This window comes from Martes martes, assembly GCF_963455335.1.
Source record: "Martes martes genome assembly, chromosome: 17".
Lineage (NCBI taxonomy): Eukaryota > Metazoa > Chordata > Mammalia > Carnivora > Mustelidae > Martes > Martes martes.
This window is the reverse complement of record NC_137905.1, coordinates 27,284,256-27,301,813: the sequence shown is the minus strand read 5'-3', so window position 1 is coordinate 27,301,813 and position 17,558 is coordinate 27,284,256. Positions and strand designations below refer to the sequence as shown.

The following is a 17,558-nucleotide window of genomic DNA, read 5'->3' as shown; positions in this document are numbered from 1 at the left end:
GCTCCTCCAAACAACCATCTTTGTTACTCATTCCCTGTGGGTGGTGCTCTGGGCTCTTGGAACCCAAGGTAAGAAGTTTGGCCCTTCAGGCCCTGGACTCTAAGACGAGGCCAGTGTTGGATTTGTTCTTGCCAGAGCGCCAGATCTGCAGGGAAATGCTGGCCAGAGGGAAGAGGCTCAGAGCAGAAGCCTGACACTCAGGTACCTCTGTGGGCTCCATTGCCTTAAGGGGAGGGATATGGCAGGGGGGTGGAGGAGGGTGCCTTCCTAGGAGAAGTATAGCAGGGGCGAGGAGGCTAAAAGGAAAAACAGGCATGGGGCAGAGAAAGGACTTGAATAACCCATCCTGACCTGAATAAGGAACTTCTGTCATAATGGCAATAACTACAACTAATTTAATGGGCCCTTGTTACATGCTGGGCACTGTCGTATTTGATATCCTTTTCTCACTGTAATTCTTTTGAAAACCCTGCCAGGTATACTTTATTATTCCTATTTGATAGAGGAGGAAAGTGAGGTTAAGGGCCTTGTCCAAGGTTGTCCAGTTACTAAGAAGCAGGACCAGGATGAGACCCCGGTCTGACTGCCTCCTGACTCCCCTGGCTCCCGCCCCCAGCAGTGGCCCTTCGGGCCGGAGGAGGTGTGGTGTAGCTTCTTGCCCTGAGCCCCTCTGTGTCCGCCCTCACCCCAGGCTCCAGCAGTGTCAGCTCAGGGTCCATGACGTGCAGGAGCTCATAGCCCAGCTCCAGGAAGGCCCCCGCCTGGACGAAGTGGAGTGAGTATTACAGAAAGTGCTGGGGTGGGAGATGGGTGGGGGGCAGGGCACTGTCTGAAGGGCCTCCACTTTGGGCGCGTGATGGAAGGAAGGGCATGCTGCCTCATTAAGAATCTGGGGAGGTGCACCTGGGTGGCTCAGTGTGTTAAGCCTCTGCCTTCGGCTCAGGTCATGATCTCAGGGTCCTGGGATCGAGCCCTGCATCAGGCTCTCTGCTTGGCGGGTAGCCTGCTTCCCCCTCTTGCTGCCTGCCTCTCTGCCTACTTGTGATCTCTCTCTCTGTGTCAAATAAATAAAATCTTAAAAAAAAAAAAAAAAAAAAGAACCTGGGGAACTCAGACCATCATGGCAGCTACCACTGTTCAGCACTTGCCCTCGACCAGGCTTTTTTGCATACATCCTCTCATTTGATTTTACCATCTCTGAGATGTGTAAGTATTACTACTATGCACACTTCATGGAGGAGGAAATTCAACCACACAGAGGTTAAGTTTGCTCAAGGTCACACAGCTAGGAAGAGTCCAGGCCAGGGTTCAAGCTCAGACAGTCTGACTCCCACCAGCCTCGTCCTTGTAACCGGTGTCATTGAGAGCTGCAAAGTAGAGACCTCATCACATGTGTCTTCCAAAGCACAGCCATCAGGGTCCCCTCCCCCTGTCTTCCTCCCAGAGTACAGTGAGACTGCCTTCCCTTTTGGGGCTGGAGAAATTCTGTTAATGCCCAGCTCCTTTGAGAGTAGGGCTTGGGGATTGGTAGAGGCCCTGTCATGTCCCCAGGAGGGGATCCTTGCTAGGACCATCCCAGGAAATCAAATGGGCATGAGGCTGGAGTGATGAAATGCCATAAGGTGGTGTGAGGAGAGCAGCCCCAACCTAGGGAAGGATGAATGGGTGAGGACCTTGGTGACTAGAGCTTGAACCTTGACCTTGTCCCATTGGGAGAAGCAAGACAGGATTAGAAGTTTTTGCAAAACACAGGACATCACCAAGCCTGAGCCTCCCCCGCACCTGCCCCGGTGCTCTCACCTGCAGTATGGCCCCATTACCCACCCGGCTACACAGTCCAGACATCTCTCAGCTCCTGCACCCTCCCCCAGAGCCAGCCCATCCCACGTCCACCCACCACTTACATAGCTCTCAACACTACCCTCTTTTCATCCACTTTCCACCTCCAAACCACTCTCACTCCTTGCCCAGATGACCCATCAGCCTCCTCACTGGGTTCCCTGCTTCCACACTGGCCACTTCCATGTAGCAAAGAGTGACCTGCATTTCACTGCTGCCTGCCCCCGCTTTATGCCTTCCCACTGCTCATGGTGAAGCCCAAATCCTAAAATCCTGTGTGATCCAAAACGCTGCCTCCAGCCCACCAAGCCCCATCTGACCCTGTCCTGTCACTGAAATCTTCAGTCCTACACAGTGTCTTCCTTTCAGCTCCTCCAGTGGGCTATGCCCCAGGACCTTTGAATGAGCTGCTCCCAATACCAGGAACACCTTTCCCCCATCTCTGTCCTACCCCTTACCTACTGAGCTCCTGGTGTTTCAAGCAAGTAGTTCCAACATCAGGGAAACCTTCCCTGATCCCCATGGTAGATCTGATGCCCCTAAAATCATGGAGTTTATCATAAGAAGCAATTACACAGGTTGAAGCATAAAAAAGCAGCTGGGGTGGGGCCTTGAAATTAGGCTATCTGGGTTCAAACCCCAGATCCACCTTTCAAGAGGTGCTTTAACCTCTGTCTACCTTGATTTGCTCATCGGTAAGATGAGGATAGTAACGGGGCCTGCCCCACGGGGTCCTTATGAGGATGAAATGCCCAGCAATGGTAGAAGCAACTGGGCCAGTGCGGGACTGACTCATCATACACAGCCTTGCGGTATCCATCATTATTAGGACTCATTTACCAGAGTGCTGCTTTGCCTAAAGTCAAGGAGGGACTGTGTGAGTGCTAAGGCCAAAGGGGGGGACCCCACCCCAACGGCACAAGGCATGGGGACCCCTCTGTCTCAGCCTTTCAGGAAACCAGCTGGACGATGAAGGCTGTCGACTGATGGCAGAGGCCGCCTCTCAGCTGCACATCGCCAGGAGTCTGGAGTGAGTCGCTGGCGTCACTGCTGGGGGGTGGGGGGTGGGGGAGAGCCCTGGAGAGAGCCCCAGCTAGACCCTGGCACCCTGGTCTGCACACCTGCAGTGGCCAAAGATAGTGCTGCTCCACTGACCTGCTCTCCCCCAACACCAGCAAAGCTGGAGCGGAGCCTGCCCATGACTTGCCTTTGCCTCTGGCAGGAGCCCCTGTCTCGGTTCCAACAACTAAAACCCCCGTGTGCGTAGAGCGGGTTCCTCATACTTCAATGGCTAGTGTTCTAGTTCATCCTTGCAACAGCCCTGGGGCGGGGTGGGTGTTGTACTGCGTGTTGCATTAGGGTTTGGGGTGGGTGGGTTTTGGGGTGTTGGAGTGGGAAGAGGCGTGTTAGGGTGGGGCTATGGTGCCGAATTAAGGGGTGGGTTGTTGGGGTGCTGGGATGGAAAGAAAGGGTCGTGGGCGGCTGGATGTGCTGTGGTGTCCCACGGTATTGGGTGGGGTTGGGTTTGGGTGGGGTGTGTTGAGGTCTTAGCATCCAGCGTGGGTCGGGTAGGGGAATGATGAGGTTGAGTAACAGTGGTTTGGGGCCTTGCCTTGGGAGTTCAGTCCTGACTCTGTCCCTTAGTAGCCTCAACATCATTTAATGTCTCTGGGCCTCAGTTTCTCCATTTGTAAAATGGGATGAAAATGGTGGTGATTTTTCAGACCAGGAGGCAGACCCAGAGAGGTGAAAACGGTGAATCAGTTCTTCCCACTCGAGCTGTGGAACCTTGTTCTCTGAGTGGGGCAGTGAGGTCCTGAAGCTCTTGGCTCATTCACATGGGCCAGGATCCTTCGAGACACTCTGGTTAAGGACCCAGGACATCCTAAGAGTGACTAGCCAGCAAGCTACTGCGCCAGGAGGAGGGGACTAGAGCCGTCTAGGCCTGGGGACTTGAGCTGCCTGCTGACTGCCACCTCCCCCTCCTCTCCACAGCCTCAGCGACAACGGGCTCTCTGTGGATGGGGTACAGTGTGTGCTGAGTGTGGCGAGCACGTGCTGGACCCTGGCAGAGTTGCACATCAGGTAGGACCTCCCAGTGGACCACAGTCACCCACTCCTCCCTCCAGCCTGGAGCTCTGGGGCTCTCCCACCATCCTCTTTAAGACCTTAGCATTCTTTCTGGGCCCAGGCCGTTGGGACCTGGAGGAGATGCTGCTGGTGCCCGGCCACACCCTCTTTTCCCAGCTGCTATGAATTGGCTGCTTACAGCTTAGACCTTCTCCAGGAAACTACCTCAGGCTAATAGGAGCCACAGATCACACCTGGCCGGTTGTCCTCCCAGTTCCCCCAACCAGGAGTGGCCAATGACAGAGCAGGGGCATCACTCTCTAGCCGCCTTGCCGAAGGTGGGACAAACCTTTGGTGCCCTTTACGCTTCAGAGCTCCCTGTGGGATCAGGCTGAGGACCTGCTCTGTTCTGCTTCCCTTGGTCCCTTACCAGCTTCTCCTGAGAGCAGGCCCCCAGGACATCACAGACAGAAGTGATCAGGTGAGGCTTGGCCCTCTACCCCATTCGGAGGCTCAGGCTCTGCTTCTAGGAAACCTGACCCGAGACCATGCCCAGCCTTACCTTATTTCTGTAAGTCTCCGGATTCAGTCTGGGGAGCTGAGGCCAGGTGCTATTACCATCAATGCAATCCCCACCCCGAGGGGCTCCTAACCAAGTAGGGTGGTCCCTGCTTTAAACACCCCTTGAAGGAGGAGAGAGACACCGATTAACCCAAAAGAGAGATGAGGGGACCTTGATTAACTGTATGTAATGATCCAATAAAGGATCCTCACCTTGTTCCAAATGGTGCTCCGTTCATTTCTAGGGATTTACACTAAAGGAATCAGCTGGTGCAAACACATTTAGATACAGGAATGTTCACCTCAGTGTTGGTTATAATAGGGGACAATGAACATGCCTTAAATATATAGCCGTTGGGTAGAAGGTAAGTAAACTGAATTACCTTCGGAGAGAAAAACTCAATGAAAAATAATGATATAGGTACAGTCTTAGTCTAGAGGGATGACTGTGGTATAATTTTAATTCACCATTTCTATAGTAAAGCTTCTGAAACATACTCAAAAGGTAGGGAGAATGGCGAACACTCCAGCTCCCACCAATAATTATCAACATTTTGTCACCCTTGTTTCACCTATCCCTTGAAAAACTACTTTTTAAATAAGAATCTGTCCTTTAATCCCATTTATTTAAAAAAAAAAAAAGAAAAGAAAAGAAAAGAAAGAAAGAACACTCATAGCATTTTAAAAACAAAAGACTTTAAGACCCCATTCCCAAATGTTATCAGCGGAAGAGGTGGTGGGTGATTTTTTCTTGATTTTCTTCTTTCTTTACTATAATTTGAAAGTTCTCCACATGGAAGAGGTATGAGCTCTGCAATGAGAAATGTGTATTTAGAGGCGCCTGGGTGGCTCAGTCGGTTAGGCATCTGCCTTCGGCTCAGGTCATGATCCCAGGGTCCTGGGATGGAGCCCCGCATCAGGTTCCCTGCTCAGCGGGGAGCCTGCCCCTCCCCCTTCTTGTGTTCTCTCTCACTGTCTCTCAAATAAATCCATAAAATCTTGAAAAAGGAAGGGAGGACGGAAAGAAGGAAAAGAAAGAAATGTGTATTTAACAGTCCGTTTACATAGTCGAGGTTAGAGATGCTCCTACTGTACGTTACAGCCCCGTGTGCACTGTCAATGTCCTGGAGCTGGCAGTGACCTGTGGCAGTGACCTCCCTGTGCTGGGTTGAGTGCCCTCACCTGAGGGTTCACACAGCCCAGGGAGGAGGGTTTCAGCCTGAGGCAGAGAAAAGGCAGAACTGAAGTTTTCTTTCAAGGGCTTTCCAGGAAAGGAGGGCTGGTAAGTTTGCTAAATCTCTGTGGTAGAAAGATTCCAGGTGCCCAGAAGCTCGGAAGTCACAGCAGAGTCAGGGGAAATGGCCTCAGCTAGAGGCCGGGGATGGCGCCTTTGAGGTCCCTCCGGGCTGGTTTAGAAAACGGCCCCAGGACCCCCGTCACCCTCTTGTTTCCTTCCTCTCTCCTCTCTCGGCAGCCTGCTGCACAAAACTGTGGTCTTCACGTTTACCCCAGAGCAGGAGGAGCAGAAGGGGAGCTGGGACAGGTAGGGCCCCACATCATCCGGGCCCCGTCCTGAGCCAGGCCCAGACCCTCCCCGACCTCCACAGCTGGACAGCATCACTCAGCTCGCAGGGGACCGAGACAGACTCACAAAGGAGCAGGAAGCCAGCAGGCTTGGCAAGGGACACAGCCCAGAGGACGGACTGCCGCCCCATTTCCCTGTGACGCAGAATGGCCTCCTGGGGTGGGGGTGGGGTAGCCAGGGAGCCTTTTGCCAGACACTGAGGCCCTCGGGCATGAACCCCAAGGATCTGCAGATCGCTTGGCCCGTAGCTCTGATTTTGGTCTGGCTCCCTCTGGCTCCCTCTGGCACACGCCGTGTTAAAGCCATGTCCATGCCTTGTCCCAGTGAGAGGCTGCGAGATTTACCCCGGGTCACACAGCCGGGAAGCCAAGAAGCCCGGGTGGAAGCAGGGACTGGGTGGAAACCGAACGGTGGGTGGTGAGGCTGAGGCCGGAGCCTGGCTGGGAGTGTGCTCAGCCCGGCCGTGGTATGTGTCCCTCCAGGGCTGCGCCGCCGGTCAGCCTGACATGCCAGATGCCCTCTGAGCCGCCCCCGCGCCCCGCAGCAATCAGGTACAGATTCTGCTCAAAGCCTGTCACAGGCCTCCAGCCCCAGGGGCTCCTTGGAGGACACGACCTGCCTGTCCAGGAGTTGTGGCCTGGCTTCCCTGCCTCCCACCTTCCCCACCCGGGGGCCCCCCACTCATCTTAGCTCCCCTGGCTTCCAGCAGCTGATGGGTGTTGGGGACTCTGGATGGCGAGAATGGGGACATGTGTCACCTGCTTTCCTGGGGCTGAGCTCAGCCCCTACAGGGCTCCTGTCCATGTTCTGGCTTCTCTCTTACTCTGTGTCCACCTGAATCTGTCTGTCTGTCTCTGTTGTTCCTTATTTCTCTTGTATTTTCTGTTTCTCTGTCTTTGCTTGCTGCCCCTTCTGTCATTGTCTCTCTGTCCTCCCCTGGTGCTGTGTGTGCAGGTGTGTGTGCATGTATGTAGGTGTGCACATGTGTAGATGCCCTTGTGTGCATGTGTGTAGGTGTGCGTAGGTGTGTGTGCATGTGTGTGTAGGTGTGTGTTTGTGGATGCATGTGTAGGTGCGTGTGTGTAGGTGCACATGTATGGGTACGTGTGTGTAGGTGCGTGTGTGTGCGTGTAGGTGCACGTCCCTATGTGTGCCTGAGTGCATAAGCACACGAGCGTGCGTGCATGTCCATGTGTGTCTCTGCATCCGTGTCTGCTGTCTCTCATCTCGGTGTCTCTCCATCTTGGTCTCCCTGTGTCTCTGACTGGCCCTCGGCTGCCTGGGCAGTCAGGTGTGTGCTGTGTGCTGGTGCATCTCTGTCACTCTGGATGCCAGACACGTCCCTGTCCCTCTTCTTCCAGCCTCTCTGCCTGCATGCCTGGGGGCGGTGGCCGCTACTGCCTCTGTTCTGAGGGGCTGTGCTTCCTCCTCTGCAGGCTGACACACTGCGGCTTGCAGGCCAAGCACCTAGAGCAGCTCTGCAGGGCGCTGAGAGGAAGCTGCCACCTCGGTCACCTGGAGTGAGTGGTGGCTGGTGGGGGGTGGGGGTGGGGCCCACAGGCGGCAGGTGTTGGTCTGTGTGGTTTTGTTTTGACTTTTTTTAAGATTGTGATCAGCGGTGTTTCCCTGCTGCAATCAGGAACCTCTAAGAGAGGCCAGGCAGGGTTGGTAGCCCTTCCCCCTAAAACATAGGTCCCCACATATGACCCCCTCTGAAGCCCCTCCCTGACCCCCAAGGGTCACAAGCCTAGGGATGGAAATTGGGTAGGAGGGAAACTCCAGCAGACCGGTGGGAGATCGGTTGAGACCTGGCCTGGTCGCCCAGGGCCCTGTGCCAGTTTCGGGAGAAGCAGAGTGACTGAGCGACAGAGGTGGAGACGCAGAGCTCCTACAGAGCCGGGTGTGTACACCCGCCGCTAACCTGCTTTCCCTGTTGCCCCTCCCAGCTTCTCAGGCAACGCTCTGGGAGACGAAGGTGTGGCCCAGCTGGCTCAGCTCCTCCCAGGGCTGGGGGCCCTGCAGTCCCTGGAGTAAGTAGCCAACTAGAAAAAGCCTCTAGGCTTGTCCTCATCAGGAGGAGGGTGTGTGTGTGTGTGTGTGTGTGTGTGAGTGTAGGGGGCCTTCTGTGTCCAGTCGCATTCCTTCCTGGGGGTTTTGTAAAGATTGAATCAGAAAACGCACATCAATCACCCAGTCCCGTCCCTGGCACGTGGGAAGTGCTCACAGAGGGTAGTTCACTGTTGTGAGTCTCAGGGAAGAGAGACTGGCCTCTGGGACTCAGTGATCCAGCTGCTGATCTAAGGTTTTACTTCTTGAACCTGACTTTGTGGCTCTGCACAGGCTCTCTGGGAGGCCCAGGACACCTGGGGCCATGCGAGCTTGGGTGGGAAGCATTAGCTAACGGTTTGTTAGTTAACTACCCTAATGACTGGCAGCCCTTCTGGGCCTGGGTTGCAGGGAGGGGCTGTTGCTAGGCTACAGGCTGGCTGGGGAGGATGTGTACCAGACAGGACGCCCCGGCAGGATGTTCAGGGCAGCTGGAGAGCAAAGACGGGGGAGATGTTCAATGCAGGAGGGAAGCCCTGGGAGGTGACCAGGAGCCTCCAGACTTTGCCTGCAACAGACCAGAGTTTCTGGATGCTAGAAGGCCCCTGTGTTTTGGGCTCCCACATATCCTTCTCCTCTTCCTAAGTTCTTCGGGGCTGAAGTGAGAGGAGAGAGCTCGCACCTGTTGGGTTCTCTGTGTGACCTTAGGCAAGTTCCATGACATCTCTGGGCTCCAGGTTCTCAGGGAACACTTAAAGTGTGAACGTGGTGGGGGGCTTTGGTTTTGGCTACAACTTTAGAATGAGTTCTAACCTGAGGGCCCTGCCTGCTCAGTCTTTCTGGGGGATCTGGGAAGATGGGGTTGCCTCTGTTCCTGTTCTGGGCCCGTTTGTGGGCATTGCAAGCAAATTATATGTAGATTGGTGCCTTGGGGCAAATCCCTGTATGGCCTTCTCAGTACTGAGGAATCATCTGAGCCCCGGCCTATGAGATCTGCGCTCCCCTACCCATGCCCGTGCCAGAGGAGGGCAGCATTAAATGGCAAATAGAAAACACCCTGACAGCTTGTCAGACCCGAAGAAAGGAAAAGCTTTGTCCCTGCCTTTTGAACAGGGGCCCTTGCATTTTCATTTTGCACTGGGCCCCACCTTCAGGTGGGGAAACTGAGGCACAGCACTGGCCTGAAAGCACTCCCCAGATTCATGTGGACACAGAGAACCAGAGTTCTAATCCCAGCTCTGTTGCCAACATGTCTCATAATCTCGAGTAAGACCTTGCCACTTTCTGGGCCTCAGTTTCCCCATCTGTATAATGGGGAGTCAGAAGAGGTACCCTCTGGCCATCTGGGAGTCGTCAGGACTTGGGGACAGCCCTCCCCTGCCCTGGGCTCTGACCACAAAGAGGGCATCTGTGAGTCTCAGGTGAGCTCCATCAACGTCTCCCCTGTGATTCTCCAGCCTCAGTGAGAACGGTTTGTCCCTGGATGCGGTATTCGTGTTGACCGCATGCTTCTCCACTCTGCCTTGGCTCCTTCACTTGGACATCAGGTCAGTGTGGCTCTGAGCCCCCTCCCTGCCCCCTGACCCCACGGGCCATGGGCTCCCACCACGCTTCCTTGTCTGTCCCATTCACAGTGTCGCCTCTCGGGGTCCTGAGTGGCACCAGGCCCCGTGAGCATGTGGTAGGTGTCTGCTGAATGAATGAATGGACGGATGAATGAAAGTAGCCCCAGGACACTGCTGTCTCTCTAAGTTTGCCACGGGACATGATCCAGTGACTCTCCCTTACTCACACTCTGGATTCTCCCGGGAGACTTTTATGGAAACCTGCGGCTCCCTGATGGAGGTTGGGTGCCCGAGGACTGGTCTCGGTCATGGGGTTTCTGGAGCTGATGAGAACATAGAAGGGAGGCTGCCCGGCCAGGCAGCCTGGGGCCAAGCCATGCAGATGAGCCATGGTTTCAGTGGGATCTGCCCCTTCCCCCCACTTTCTCCTTCCAAGAGCGGGAGGTGTGGGCACAGACAGATCAAGTTCAAATCCAGGCTCACCACTTAACCTGCTGTGCAGCTTTGAGCAGTCACTGAGCCTCTCTGTACCCATTTTTCTCATCTGTCAAAGGGGAGTAAGAATACGCCCTTATCTGACAGCCTTATCGTGAGCGTGAAAGGAGGTCCCGGTGGTGGTGTGCTTTGTATGTGCCTCAGTCTGTGTCGTTATGCTTAGTATGTTGTACGTTGTTGTATTTGCTGAGAGAGTGGGCCACTGTCCAGGCCCTCCCTGGCCAGGCCATCTGGTCTCTCTCAGACAGCTGCCTCCTCTCTGTCTGCAGCTCTGACAGCCAGCATGTCGTCCTGAGAGGTGACAGAAGAGGCAGGTGAGGAGGGAGGGCTCCGAGGAGGGGAGGGTGGGCTCCCCTCTCCCCCGGCCTCCGTTTCCTACAGGTGCCCCCCACCCCAGCCCCACGCTGACCACTGTTGGCCCTAGAGTAACCCACCCAGGTCTGGCACCCCTTCTGTAGATGAACCCCTGTGTCCATCAGTCCACAGTAATCGGCCACTTAGCTCTGTCCGGAAAGGAGGCAGGGCAGCTGGGGAGGGAGACACGGTGGAGGTGTGGCAGAACAGCTGCTCGCTCAGGGCTGCTGAGTGGGAGGGAGGGCGGCCGGCTTCTGCCCCTCGGGACCTCTGCAGACTCCCGACCTCAGATGAGTCACCACCCGTCACACTCTGGGTACGGCGTTCGAGAAGCCAAGAACCGTTGGTGCTCTGAAGAAGTTTCCACACCTTTGCAGTAAACAAGGCATCAGTTCTGCACAAATGTTCCCAGCTGCCCCCTAGTGGGGCCGGCCACCCTGGTCTCTCATGGGAGGTTGGCAGGCCCAGGGGCAGCCTAACGTGGAGCTGGGGAGCCGGGCAGCTGGGCAGAGGGCCTTCCCAGCTAAGGTGTCAGTGGAGGCATTGTTAGACCAGCCGGGCTGTCTGAAGCTGGAATGGCCCAAGGCCAGGGTGGTCTTGCATCCTGGGCCAGGGTCTCGATTTCTGGGAACTCTCTGGGTTCTCGAAGCCTAGAGAATGGAAGGCTGGGGATGATCAGAGGGAGGAGGGGTTCTGTCTCCACACTCCCCCCCCGCCCCGCCGCAACCTAGCCAGGTGCTGCCACCGGACAGGTGTAAGCTCCCAGCTTTTCTCACTCTGGCTACCCTTCCATGGGCCTCAGTTTCCGAATCTGTATAGGGAGGGACTTGATGGTCCCTAGGCCGCCTGCAGCCCTGACCTCTGAGTCTTGTCTTCCCATGTGTGTGTTGCGAACTTTCCTCTCAAAAATGGTCTCCCCACTTCAAGGGATCGATTGGCTGGTGGGTCCTTGCCAGAGTTCCCAGCTGGAGCCCAGTTCTCGGCCTTTCATCAGTGCTGCGTCCCCAGGAGCCTCTGGTACTGTCCTACCCACTCTTTTTTTTTTTTTTTAAGATTTTATTTATTTACTTGACAGACAGAGATCACAAGTAGGCAGAGAGGCAGGCAGAGAGAGAGGAGGAAGCAGGCTCCCCGCTGAGCAGAGAGCCCGATGCGGGACTCAATCCCAGGACCCTGAGATCATGACCTGAGCGGAAGGCAGAGGCTTTAACCCACTGAGCCACCCAGGCGCCCCTTACCCACTTCCTTTTGGGGGGTAACCATGATACAGTGAAGAGTTGGGGAGTGAGGAGAGTCTGGGGGCTGGGGCTGGGGGAAGAGAGTTCGAGAGAAGGAAAAGAAACGGGGCCAGTATGAGGGCTGGCGAGGGGGGCTGCTGGGCCCAGTGCTCCCCAGAGAAAAGATTCCATGCTGTTTTCTCAGAAGACATCCCAGCTCTGCCATGGCTGTGTGACCATGGCTGGGCCCCTCCCCTCTCTGGGCCTTGATTTCCTCACCTAGGAAGAGAGATGCCTCATCTGGGGCCCAAACAGGGTTATCCAGAGGACAAGTGGGAGGAATGTGCCAGGCAGGTGGGTCAGCCTGGGCAAAGGCCCTGAGGAGGGAAAGTTTAGGTCTGGAGAGGCACGTCAGTGTGGCTGGCATACACAGGGCCCATGGAGGCAGGAGAAGCCATGGAAAAGGCCCCTCGCTTTTAGCCTGAGAGTAATAGGGAGCCACGGGGGGCTTAAGCACCTGAGAAGCGTGGTCAGATTTGCACAGTTAAAAGATAAGCCGCTGATAAGTAGAAAAGTATTTCAGGGAGGCAGGAGCGGAATTGGAGGGTGTTAAAGTGGTCCAGGCAAGTGACAATGGTCGCCCGGACTCTGGCAGGGGCAGTGGGGAGGCACTGGAATGAAGCAAGGGCAGCTAGGCACTAAGAGGCCTTTACTATCACTTAGTGGTGGGGATCGGGCTGTAGGGGAGAGTTGGGGTGCAGAGCGTGCCCTGCGAGGGGATGATCCTACAGCCTGGAGATTGAGGAGGAGGGGTGGAGGGAGAAGGGGAGAGCCCCTGGGGCTGTACACCCTGGGCCCTCTCTGACCCCCTGCCCCTGCCCGCTGCCCCCTTTTAGCCTCAGGCAGTGTCAGCTGGAACCCCTGAGCCTCGCCCACCTCTCTGAGACTCTGAAGAAGTGTCCGGGGCCTCTGGAAGTCAAGTAAGTAAGGGGGGCACAGTCCTAGAGGACACAATGTGGGCATCTGCCCAGTGACTTGGGTGGGGGGTGTTCTGGTTAGAGGCCGGGTGAGTTCTTCCTGGTCCCCAACCCCTGGAGCCCTACCCCACCCCTCACCTACCCATAGCAGACTCCTTGCGTCCCGATAGGGCACCTTACCCTTCTACCGGGAGAGGCTATGCTAGGCCCAGGGCTCCCTCTTTGGCATTTGCTCAACTTGGGGCATCTGGGAGCCCCAGTCTGCTCCCTCCAACCCTGGAGCCCCACCCTGGCACCCCCCCCCCATGGCTGCCTCCGTAGCTGGAGTGTGTCCCTTCTGAGGGCCCCTTCCCCAGGGCCTCCCTCTCCTGGTTACCCACTCACCCAGCCCAGAACACCCAGGGTCTGTGACCAGAGACTCGGCCGGGAGTCAGGAGTCCCAGCTCAGCCAGCTACGGGCTGGGTGACCTTGGGCACATGGCTCTAACTCGGTGTGCCTCCGCTTTGTCACCTGTAGAGACGGGCAGCCTTTCCTTTGTCCTCCTTGTTACCACTTTATCACAATTACCTTACAGTAAAGAAATCCAAGACAAGCCTCCCTCACCTAAATCAGGCTTTCTCCAGATCCAGTCCGTGTTGTCACTGGGCCTGGGACCACCCCCACCGCCCCGGTCTGGGCACATGATCGGTTTTTGCCTGTTCAGAGCCACAGACCCCGCTGTGTTCCCCGGCTGCACTTGACATGGTTTTCCCATGACGACGGTCATTGTTCTTGCTTTCACACTCGCATCTCTGGTGCCCTCCTGGCCCTTGCGAGCAGCTCATCCATCCTTCCGTGCCTCTCTCCATGTGCGCGCACATGGGGACCCGGAACAAGGGGGCTTTAACATCATTATGAGACACGGGATTTTACCATGTCAGATCTCCACAACGAGCTCTTGTTTCAGGACAGCACCTCATGGCTTCCCTGGAATGTGGAGTCCAGGAGCTTAAATAAGCGCTTATTTTCAAATAAGTTAAGGCTTGATTTACAGAAAAGTTGCAAAGTTAGTCCAGAGAGTTCCTCCGCCCCTAACCCCCCGTGGTTAGTATCACCTGTCATGGTCCATTTGTCACGACTGGGAAGCCAGCCTTGCTTGCTACATTCACCACACTCCAGGCTTTCCTCAGATGTCCCCAGTTTTTCCTCCTAAGACCCTTTCTCTGACCCAGCATCCCGTCCAGGATCCCGCATGGCGTTTAGGCATCATGTTCTCAGCCTCTCTGGTCTGTGACAGTTTGTCAGTCTTTGTTTTGCATAACTTTGACAGCTTTGAGGCGTACTCAATAGATACTTAGCAAAATGGCCCTCAGTGTGGGTGTATCTGAAGTTTTTCTGTTGGGTAAACTGGGGTTCTGGGTCTGGGGGAAGAAGACCGCAGAAGTGAAGTACGCTTCTCGTCCCATCTCAGAGGGTGCATGCTGTCGACTTAGGACTGTTGACGCTGACCTTGACCACCTGTTGATGTTGATTGACCTTGACTGTCTGGCCGAGGGAGTGTTTGTCAGGTTTCTCCACTGTGAAGTTACTTTTTAATTTAAAAAAACCACGCTTCTATTATGGATACTTTGGAGCATATATGAAAGAAGAGAGAGTAGTGGAATGGACCCTCAGTTCCCGTCTGCTTTCCTCAGTAATTACCATGCCGTGGTCCCAGCACACACCTGTACACACAGTATTTTGAAGCAAGTCCCAGACACCTCTTAACTTCATCTGTAGTTATTGTAGTATATGTAGCTCAAAGGTAAGTGCCCTTTTTTGAAAGATTTTATTTACTTATTTGAGAGAGAGAGTGAGGTGGAGGAGAGGGAGAGGGACAGAGAACCTGAGCAGACTCTGGGCTGAGCGCAGAGCCCGAAGTGGGGCTTGATCTCGCGACCTGAGATCATGATCTGAGCTGAAGCCAAGAGCTGGCCACTTAACTGACTGAGCCACCCAGGCGCCCCTGTTTATTTTTTTAGTATAACCACAAAACCATTATCAGACCTATTCGGGGGGGGGGGGTCTTTTGTTTTTTTTTTTCTCTCTCTCTCTCTCTATCTCTATATTTTTTTTTATTTAAATTCAAGTAATTAACATAATGTATTACTGGTTTCAGAGGCGGAGGTCAGTGATTCATCCGTCTTATATAACTCCCAGGGCTCATTACATCATGCGCCCTCCTTCATGCCCACTTATTTTTTCGTATCTGTGCCTCTTAATATTAACCCTCCATAGTTTAGATGTGCCACGGGCTCCTCAGCTACACCTGTCTAGAGTCTAGATGGACCCCCAGCCCGCTTCCAGCAGCGCGGGAGCCAGTGCTGCAGAAAGCACTCTTCTGTCGTGTAACTGCTAAGCACCACCTGTATACCAGGCACCGGGCCAGGCCCTGGAGGGGGCACAAGGACATAGCTGGACGTCCCTGCCTGCTGTGGCTCCCCTTCTGCAGTGGGAGGCTTTGTGTCAGCTGTCCCCAGCAGCGCTAGGTGGTCTGAGCACAGATGGGGGTCTAAGGGCCCCCCCTCCCTCAGCTGTGGTTGGAGAAAGTGGGATAATATCCTGAAAGCACTTTGCTGACTGTAGAGTGCCAGGACTACATACCAGAATATCGCTATCAATGTGCTTAATGCCAAACTCCAGTAAGTGGGTGCCGGGGAAGGGGATGAGACTCCAGGCCCCTCCCCGAATTCTACCACTGCAGGTCTGCTCTGCCTGGGCACTGCTGGCATTCCATGTGAGATGTTGTAATGGGTTAAGTTGCTATTATTGCCTTAAAAAAAAAAGGTGTCAAGCCCACACTCACCCAGCCAGAGGTCATGACACTGTGTACTGGGGGACTGGTGGGACAGGAACAGGGACAGCAAAGGGCAGAAGGGGAGAAGGCACAAGGAAGACACAGCTCAACAGCCTCTGGGAGTGGGGAGGTTGCTCCAGACCCCCGCAGAAGCTCTATACATCGCAGGGTGCTTAGACACTCTACTGATACCAAGCAGACCCCAAAGGGTGAATGTCTGCAGTTTCTCCCAAGTGGGCTGGGTTCTGACAGATTATCCTAACAAGCGATCAGCTGGTTGGTCTGGTTTTGATGGATAACCCGAGACCCCAGCTATCCTGCACCTCGGCCCCTTTGCTGACCGGCTGTGGGCCGAGTGACTGCCGTTGATCTCACCTTGGGTCAAGGTGGCGTGCTCTTCCTAACAAGTGCCTTCTGCACAACACCCATCTCCAGGGCCCTCGAGATAATGCTCCCGTGAGTCCATGACATTTGGGGAAAAGTATTAAGAGTTCCCTGGGAAATTCACAATGCCCAGCAGCGTCTCAAACTCTGAGACGTCCTGCTGCAAAGGAATACAATTTCATTTGGCTTAACCAGCACTTTCCAGACTTGTGTGACCTTCGTTTTCCTCCAGCCTCAATGATAACACAAGGGCCTGGTGTTCGGAGGGAGCGTGTTGCACAGCCCCTGTCCAGAGGGCTCTGGCTGCGAGGGTACACTCCTAGCTTTCCCCAAGGCTCCCCCGCCTCATTTGGATGCTTTGTTTCACAGATTGTCCTGTGAGGTCCTGAGTGACCAGAGCCTGGAGACCCTGCTGCACCACCTAGCCTGGCTCCCCCAGCTCAGCCTGCTGCAGTAAGACCGCTTCCCCCATCTCCCTATGCTAGGCTGAAGGTCTTAGCTTGCAAAGCCGTCCTCTCCTTCACCACCACTCGTTTTTCTTGGGCTTTTATTTTATCTGGCCCAACTGGGAGCTCTTCCCTAATACCTTACTCACCTTGGGGTGTGTGTGTGGGGGGGTGCTATGTGATCAGTTTCCTCATCTGTGAAATGGGACTCCTGTTCCCCAACCCCTCCCCCAGGGCTGGGGCTCCAACAAGACAGGTGTTCTCCGGGCATGTTGAAGAACGGAGGGGCTATGGCAAATGGGCTGTCGTACTTCTCACCCGTGGAAAGGTCACCAGCTCCTCGAAAGGGACTTGACAGATGTAGGTGGTGTCTGTGTCACACGCCAGTTTTTAAAGGTCACCGTCTAACTCCGCCAAAGGGGAACTGAAGCAGCATCCTCCAAAGTATTTAAAACTCCACTTTCTAATTTCAGCGCAGACTGGTTAGAATTTAAAAAGGATTTACTTTAAATACTCTTCCAGCAGGGGGAAAGCAGCTGCAGCTGGGATGGAAAAATACAACGGGAAATTAAATCATACCGTTAATAACAGCAACATAAGTACTAAGGCTAAGGCTCTCTGGGATGCGCGAGGCAGCTCACTTCGCAGCCGGGATCTTGCTTGTCCCCGCGTCCTACTGGGAAGGGACGGAGGAGCCGTGTGACATTCCAGAGGTGGGCAGATGTGGCAGAGCTCGCGTCCACGCACGGCCCCCACGACAGGAGGGGCTCCTTTGAACACACCAAGTGGCAGGCTAAAATGAGCAGGTGGGAAGCCCCGGACCAGCGAGGGACTTCTCCATGCCCATGTCACACAGCCCCTAAATCTCTTCTGTCTTTGGAATGAGGTGGCCAGCCTGCCCCTCACTCGGGCTCATGCTTTGTACTACTCAATCCATACACTGTTCAGAGGGCTGGAGACACAGCCAGGCAGGGGGAGAAAAGAGTAAGTCCTCGTCTTCTTGGAGCTCACCTTGTAATAGAGGTCGCTGGACGATAAGCAAGTAAGACGAATTCAGACAGTGATAAGGTATTTGTCTAGGTGATGTGGAAAAGAGTGCCTGCAAAGGTAAGGGCATCAGGGAATGCCTCTGAGGAGGGATGCTAAGGTTCGACCTGAAGAACGAAAGGGATCCAGGCTTATGAAGAGCAGGGAACAGCATTT

The 17,558-nt window shown here is 54.8% G+C and overlaps 1 protein-coding gene across 1 annotated transcript in view; it reads left to right on the top strand.

Moving 5' to 3' along the window:
- The window catches only part of NLRC5 (NLR family CARD domain containing 5), an 83,967-nt gene that overhangs the window by 41,312 nt on the left and 25,097 nt on the right, over window positions 1–17,558 (top strand). Inside the window, exons 12-24 of the mRNA XM_080828032.1 lie at window positions 136–201; window positions 692–775; window positions 2,786–2,869; window positions 3,835–3,924; window positions 5,945–6,013; window positions 6,538–6,606; window positions 7,492–7,575; window positions 8,002–8,085; window positions 9,559–9,648; window positions 10,431–10,475; window positions 11,443–11,532; window positions 12,629–12,712; window positions 16,279–16,362. Coding sequence (XP_080684158.1) covers window positions 136–201; window positions 692–775; window positions 2,786–2,869; window positions 3,835–3,924; window positions 5,945–6,013; window positions 6,538–6,606; window positions 7,492–7,575; window positions 8,002–8,085; window positions 9,559–9,648; window positions 10,431–10,475; window positions 11,443–11,532; window positions 12,629–12,712; window positions 16,279–16,362 — 1,023 coding nt within the window. The remainder of the gene's footprint in view (window positions 1–135; window positions 202–691; window positions 776–2,785; window positions 2,870–3,834; window positions 3,925–5,944; window positions 6,014–6,537; window positions 6,607–7,491; window positions 7,576–8,001; window positions 8,086–9,558; window positions 9,649–10,430; window positions 10,476–11,442; window positions 11,533–12,628; window positions 12,713–16,278; window positions 16,363–17,558) is intronic.